The 7,388-nt window shown below is 33.4% G+C and overlaps 2 protein-coding genes across 2 annotated transcripts; one reads left to right on the top strand and one right to left on the bottom strand.

Annotated features, from left to right (window-relative positions):
• LOC110265273 (1,4-alpha-glucan-branching enzyme 1, chloroplastic/amyloplastic-like) lies at positions 280–1,236 on the top strand. Its single transcript, XM_021108191.1, has 5 exons — positions 280–392; positions 481–579; positions 672–714; positions 912–971; positions 1,049–1,236. The coding sequence occupies exons 1-5, from the start codon at positions 280–282 to the stop codon at positions 1,166–1,168; spliced, it is 435 nt and encodes a 144-aa protein (XP_020963850.1). The 3' UTR covers positions 1,169–1,236.
• Positions 2,827–6,985, bottom strand: LOC107613892 (protein SAWADEE HOMEODOMAIN HOMOLOG 2). Its single transcript, XM_016316083.2, has 9 exons — positions 6,661–6,985; positions 5,745–5,830; positions 5,572–5,617; positions 5,347–5,500; positions 4,853–4,916; positions 4,655–4,706; positions 4,017–4,160; positions 3,757–3,876; positions 2,827–3,299 (listed from the first exon to the last, which is right to left on the bottom strand). The coding sequence occupies exons 1-9, from the start codon at positions 6,712–6,714 to the stop codon at positions 2,976–2,978; spliced, it is 1,044 nt and encodes a 347-aa protein (XP_016171569.1). The 5' UTR covers positions 6,715–6,985; the 3' UTR covers positions 2,827–2,975.

Below are 7,388 nucleotides of genomic sequence, written 5' to 3' on the forward strand. Positions count from 1 at the left end.
ATTTAATAAAAAAAATGTGCTTTTGTGAATAGAAAATTAGAAATCATAGTTAGCTTAGATAAGATTGCTAATCACATATTTTTTCAAATGTTGTTTTGCTGAATTCATATTTTAGGGTCTTCAATTCTTCATAGTGTTGGTGATTTAATCAAGAAAGTAGCTTAGAAATTTCAGAGAGATTGAAGATGAGAAAGGTTCTGTTTTTCGGTATCTCTTGTAGAATATAGTGCTAGAACTCATGCTGAGAAGACATTGGTACCCAAAGACAAGAAACTGAAAATGGAAAGAGATGAAGTAGTTAAAATTAAGATCATCCCTCCATCTGGCTGTGGGAAGAAAATCTATGAAATTGATCCACTTTTGCTCACTCACCGCGACCATCTTGATTTCTGGTAACCTCACTTTTAAGCTTCATTTCCTTAAAGTATTTGTGGAACAACTATCTGAGTTGCTAGATCATGTAAAATTTTCAAACTACAGTTTCGGACGATACTTGAGATTGCGAGAGGATATCGACAAGCATGAAGGTGGCCTAGATCCATTTTCTCGCGGCCATGAAAATTTTGGCTTTAGGCAGAGGTATCTAACTTCTTGCTCAGAAAGCTGCTATGAACTTATCTACAGTTTATTAATACCAACTTATTTATCAATATTACTACTATTTTTTGCAGTATCACAGGAATTACTTATAGAGAATGGGCACCAGGAGCTAAGGTATATATGCTTTCATATTATATTCTTAACTCTTATTATTAAAATTGGTTTCTTTTCTTATGCTCAAATTCAATTTAAGGAGTTGTATTATTAAAAAATCTGTTTTGGATGTTCATCTAAAGTTCAACAAAAATCTTGTTTTCGATGTAGAAATATAGCTTGACATGTGTCTTAAAAATGATTGGATATTTTCTCAGTCAGCAGCATTAATTGGAGACTTCAACAATTGGAATCCAAATGCCGCTGTAATGACTCCGGTATGTTTCGGTTAATGTATGCAAATGATTGTGCTAGTTGGAGCATGTAATCATCTTCGGTTAATATATCCAAACAGAATGAATTTGGTGTGTGGGAGATCTTCTTGCCAAACAATGCAGATGGTTCGCCACCAATTCCTCATGGATCTCGAGTCAAGGTATGCTTATGCAGATGGTTCGCCACCAATTCCTCATGACATCGAAGCACCAATATATATCGTGAAAAAATGAACAGGAAGAAGTGTATGAAAGAAGAAGGAGAAGAGACGAACAAGACGAAGAGATGAAGTGTATGAAAATTTGGGGATTTAGGGTTACATATAATAGGAGGGACCAATTTGGGTACAATTTGAAAATTAGCCAGCTCAGCTAGTCGTTGGGACCCCTCCAGCGTGGCAAACCGAGTCCACATCAGTGTTCCGGTGATGAGTCATCACCAAAAATATACCTAGGGACCAGTTTGAGTGCTCGGAGCTCTATCTGGAGGACTACAATGGGAAAATCGAGATCTTAGGAATTACTATGGGTATTTGCGTAAATCTCAGGGACAACTATGGGTATTTACTCGTGGTTCAGCCTTGGTTTGAGGAAATTCTCCAATGTCCAATTTTTTTTATAGATATAATTTAATTTTTATATATTGTACATAATTTTATACGGTCATTCATTCTTTTAAATAATTATTTATACGGTCAATAAAAAAATAGTTATTTTTATTAATGTGTTATACTGTTATATAATTGGATATATGTATAAAATTATTTTACATTGACAATACATCAAAATTAAATTCTTATTTAATATTAATTATTATCTTCACATAATGTCAATAATATTGTAGCTATTAACTAAAATCTGGATCGTTACCAGTAAAACTTTAAATTGGTTGTTTGCTATAGTTCCGAGGCTCTGAGCAATGATTAAATTGGAAAAGAGTAAAGTATTGTTTTTATCCCCAACGTTTGGAGTAAGTCCTATTTGTGTCCCTAACGTTTAAATCATTCTATTTGTATCCTTAACGTTTATAAAAGTGATTCAATGTTATCATACTATCAATTATACTAACAAATCAGATAATATTTTTCAATTATTCTTACTTGAATGTATTCATTCTCAATTAGATCTCACTTGGATGTAATCGATTTTAATATTATACCCACTATTTGTGTTTAGATTCAATTATGTCCCTAGAAAAGTGAATTATGTAAATGTTGTAGGAATTAGTTTCAACATTTGATGAGCTATTTTTCGGAGTAGATCATCGATTCTATCCCAGACATTTGTATTCTAACTTCAAGAAGAGATTTTTAAAACTCAAACTAAAGCGCTCATGATGTGTAATTAACAGCAGGATAACATTAAATCACTTTTACAAACGTTAGGGATACAAATAGGACGATTTAAACATTAGGGGCACAAATAGAATTTACCCCAAATATTAGGGACAAAAGCGATACTTTACTCGTTGAAAAAAATTGTTACTCCAAATGGTGTTACTAACGAACATAAAGTTGAATTTCCATCAGATCGAGTAAATTGCCAAGAATGTAGTGCATCTTTTCGAGATTATAAAGGGAATAGTTCAATGGAAAGTAAGAACTTCAATAATATTTGGTGAAGTTGAAAATTTCCACGGAGGAACGGAAAATGCCCACCATGTCCAAGAAGGAAAGAACTGTCGTAGGTTCAGAAGGAATTCTGCTCTTAAGACGAAAATCGGGTAAAATTGGGGCTCGCAAGTTGCAAATTATCTGGGGATTTTGAAAAATATATTCATTTTAATATTGTTTTTAAATTAAAAATACGAAAAATGGTGCGTTTCACTTATATAAACATACACTTTTTAACGCAAAAATTTACTGTACTATGATAACGTGTGCTTTTCTTTTTTCTCCCTACTAACATTAATTGAATTATCATAAAATTCTTACATAAATGTCAATAATCATTTTGAGGGAAGAAAAAATAAACCCAGCAATGGGAGAGGATTAGAATAAGCATGCTTTATTTTCCTTCAGCCATGCTGTGACTAGAGGCACCATGAACACTGCTTGAAGCAACGTTGGTTGCGAATGTAGCAGCACTGACCGGGAACACGCTTCCTGCCGTAACATCGCTAGATGTTTCGACTTTACTTATACTTTGTGCTAATGTTGACATTGGAGTGTTTGCATTCTGTTGTTTCTGTGATTCGGCCGAAGTAGTAACCCTGACAGCATGAACAGGTGCTGGATCCATGCCACTCTTCATCTCCGGCACGGCATGAAGCTGTTGTAACCTGAAATCGGTTTCCGGCCTGCGACAAATCTTCCTAAGTTGCACAATTTCCTGTGAAGAGAACACAAGTGGATGTGGATGATGAATAAACAAAATTGATCATGAACATAATATGAACTAATTTCTAAGTAGCACTATACAACAACACCTTTCATTTATATTTGATTTAGTTTGATATTTGTACACAAATCATCTCGGCAATCCAAAAAGATAAACTCATATGCAGTTGTCTTCATGTGAAGTTGATAGTTGAAGTCGTTAGATAGCAATTTAGTCGGACATGTCAAATTATTTAACGGTTCTTAACTATCAAACTTCGTATGAATACAATTGCATATGAGTCTCCACCATCTAAGTAATATAACATTATTCTCTTATCCCTTCTTTATATTCTAGTACTGTATCTTATCCGTTTCGCTGATCAATCATGGAACCTAACATGAACACTAATGATCGTAGCATAAAAACACAAATCCCACAAGATGGAACCACAAAAAAATATTAATACCTCTGACTGATCATGATCATAACGAACCAAAAATCTACAACGGCAACCTCTTACATCATGCCTCCGCCTTTGAGCATCAAGTACATGGGCATCAAAATAAAGGGCCTGTTCTTTACCTTCCTGAGATGTCAAAACAAAAACATAAAAGAATGATTACCAGAAATGGTGAGTGTCCAAGAAGTCAAATAGGACGATAATAGACAATAAAATTAACCACAATTATGTTTTTAATGATGTCATGTCAAGTCAGAGCCTCGCACCTGAAAACATAGTATAAGATCCCCGGGAAGGACTGCAACACATTCTGCTGATTCACATGGCAGAGAGCGTGGCCTGACATTCTTTCGGACATTTACCCACTCATCTTCCGCAGGTCCAAAACCAGAAAATCTTACCAGCACTTCCTGAAAGTGAACATATTACTACCATTAAGGAACTATAAAGGCATAAGCCGCAAGAAAATAGTCACTTCCTGTTTGTTATGAAAGAGTTCATGACGCAACTCCAGATATTTGCATAATCATTAATGAGCGACCAGAAAATTGAGAATCAAATCAATTCATTTGTTTACAAGTAAAAACATTACAACCTTTACAAACATCTTGGAAGTTGTATGCAAAAATCAGTCATGCAACCAAGAAAAACCAATCTTTGATGGTTTATTGCAGCAAGATCAACCAGTCCAAAAGAGCAATTGCTAAGAATGTTTTACAGCATACCAAATCCCCTACATAGTCTTGATATTCCGTGAACATGCATTTGGAAATATAAAAGTAGTACATTCACTGGATCATCAAGTTTATATATTAAGGGAAAAGGGAAATTAACCCATGAAAATAAAAAGACCAACATTTCTCAACAAAGCTTGTGAATTTAAAGAATCTCAAACTAAAATTACCGGATCACCACTCTCCAAATATCTGTGCATTATAAAGTTAGCAACGTCATACCTACAGAGAAAATAAAAAACCATAAGTCAGTTCCCACGGATACAAAACAATTTAGAGGGAAAATAAGAAACAGAAGATCCTAAAACAATTTAGAGGGAAAATAGGAAACCGAAGATCGTAAAAATCAACAGGGAAAAAATCCTGACCATGCTCTATCCCTTCCAGATTTAGCTTCAAATTCTGTGGCTGAGCTTTCTTGAGTAACTTTTCCTGCAGTTGGAATAAGCAGAAAAATGAAAAAAGTGTACATAAGCAAATAAATTGAATAATAAGAGCATACAAGCATAGACACTTGATGTAGTAGGATATCATTTGCTTAATAAGTTTTTCTCCAACGGCTATTAAAGATTATAATCAGAAAATAAATGAAACTCTAAGCCAAGATCATCACGAGCAAACTCCGAGTTTTCTTTCTGCTCAGTTATGACTTAAAAAAATTAACATCTTTGCAAGAAGCATAGTATCGTGGACATTAAAAAGTTACGTTACTGTGACATATGTATTCAGAGACATAGAGTGGAGATGTTCATATAACACACATTCAGACCCCAAGATATATATCTAGCCAAATGTTAACATTATTACTAGTCTTGGACCATATAATATCTGTTGAAGCATAAAAAAAGTGGCATGGTTCTACCTGAAGCAGTTGGAATTGTAGCAGCTGTTGGTTGATGAATATTCTTTACTACGGCTGAACTGGCCTTGGTCATTGGTGTGATATCTAACTTTACAAGAGACTTGTTTAATTTTGCCCTTATAGCATATCGCTTATTTTGAAACCAATTCCACACCTGAAAATAGATGAAAGCTAAGATAACAGCATAGGAAAGAGTCATCTCACAACAAAATATGATTACCGTACTTGTCTCATCTGAACAGTAATCTTGTCTTTACGACCCGGTGATTCACTGCAAATTATTGAAAAATAAAGGAACTCATTTCATTAATCTTAATGTACTAGAGCAAACTGAATAGTACCGAATACTAATATTCCTTCAAGAACTAAAGATAAGAGCCAAGAACGGTATGACACACCTGAACTTCTCTGCAATAGCAGTAAGAACATCGCGTGCCGGCATTGCATTATTGTGCTCATGCAAAATAGCCTCCATTTCTGCAACCTATACAGTCAAAACAACAGTTTATGGCAGCATTGTAAATAGAAAATATTCCATATGCCACTAGTGGTGAAGCCTCATATTGTCTCACTTCTGCAATTCTAATAAGATTAGTCCCTTATTTTGCATCGATCAGAAGCTGTTAAAGTGAGGTTTTTAAGGAAAACAACTACAATCCCATCAGAAACACATGGAAAGCCCCTAGTCTACTTTCATGTGTTTATTGATATTGAGTAGTCTAACATTTGAATTGAATGACACAATAAAGAAAAGTAAGATTTTCCCTCTATTTCGGACAAAGTTTCACTGAATAGCAAATTGAAAATGAAATAGAATGTGGCATTTAGCTTCTGCAACAGTGTGCAGAGGCTATCATCATGTGATCCAGCCTATAAAACATTACGAAGTTCCTCTAATAAGGAATGCTTTCTTTGAAGACATAGATGTTTTCAAATAAAAAAATTTCCCAATACGAACTCCATGCATGCGTATTTCAAAATCCACTGCTGGCTGTATTAGTTAGTAATTTAGTAATCATGTATTTAATATTTATTAGGGAAAAAAATGAAATATATTCAGAACCCTAAAAGTAAGCAAGTAGGTACTTGCATAATGAAGGTAAAGCTAACCACTTCGTTAATACTGCACAGGATTCAAAATTTAGCTTGAAAACAGGCACCCAATACTCGAAAACGAAAAAAGTATGGAACAGAACTTCACTAACTCATGTGAGAACTTCGAATTCAAAACATCCAAAAGTTCACCATAGAAATAAACATGTTCATGCGTGGAATAGAGAAATTTTGGAGGGAAAAATAAGATAAAATGAGCACCTCAGATGAAGTGAAGCGAAAGGCAGGTCCTCCATTGCTGGGTGGGCGACCCATGAGAACTTTTGTGCCTTTTGTGGCACAATTTCTGCTATGCAATTTGTGTACGGAAGAAGGAGAGGAGACCAAGAAGAGAGAGAAAAAAAAGTGGATAATTTCGGTTAGGTAGGTATAATAATAATAATTAGAAGAAGAAGAAGAAGAAGAAGAATGAGAAGAAGGAGAAGAAGAAATTTGAGTTTGAAGTAGTGGGGTGGGGGGACAGAGAGAGCATGAAAAAAGAGGCGCTTGTTGTGGGGGGAGAGAGAGAGAAAGATCTTTTTACAGAACAGTTAGTTGGGGTGGAAACAGGAAACTACATAACGAGGAACGGCTTTTCCCAGATAAATATTTGTTTGTACGTTATTAAATTGATAAAAAAATTTAATAAAAAGATTTTTTTATTTTTAATGTATTTAATAAATTTTTAATAATAAAAATAAAAATATTAAAAAATATTAAAAAATATTTTTTTAAAAGTTATAATTTATATTTTTTTAAAAGATTTTTTTTAAAAAATAATATTTTTTTACATAATAAATAAATAAAAAAATATTTTTATCTTATTTTATTCATATATAATTAATAAATAAAAAAAATTTTTATGAAATATCTAAATATAAAATTATTTTTATTTTTATAAAAAAATTTTTAAAAAAATATCATTTAAAAACAATCTTTTTCGAAAATAA

The sequence above is a fragment of the Arachis ipaensis genome, chromosome B08, assembly GCF_000816755.2.
Source record: "Arachis ipaensis cultivar K30076 chromosome B08, Araip1.1, whole genome shotgun sequence".
Classification (NCBI taxonomy): Eukaryota; Viridiplantae; Streptophyta; class Magnoliopsida; order Fabales; family Fabaceae; genus Arachis; species Arachis ipaensis.

Excerpts from the sequence above, each read along its gene's own strand:
- LOC110265273 (XM_021108191.1), top strand. The coding sequence starts at position 280 with ATGGAAAGAGATGAAGTAGTTAAAATTAAGATCATCCCTCCATCTGGC. Across the intron at positions 393-480 it reads CGCGACCATCTTGATTTCTG|TTTCGGACGATACTTGAGAT; the intron begins GTAACCTCACTT and ends TTCAAACTACAG. Across the intron at positions 715-911 it reads AATGGGCACCAGGAGCTAAG|TCAGCAGCATTAATTGGAGA; the intron begins GTATATATGCTT and ends ATATTTTCTCAG.
- LOC107613892 (XM_016316083.2), bottom strand. The coding sequence starts at position 6,714 with ATGGGTCGCCCACCCAGCAATGGAGGACCTGCCTTTCGCTTCACTTCA. Across the intron at positions 5,831-6,660 it reads TTCGCTTCACTTCATCTGAG|GTTGCAGAAATGGAGGCTAT; the intron begins GTGCTCATTTTA and ends TTGACTGTATAG. Across the intron at positions 5,501-5,571 it reads TTACTGTTCAGATGAGACAA|GTGTGGAATTGGTTTCAAAA; the intron begins GTACGGTAATCA and ends ATCTATTTTCAG.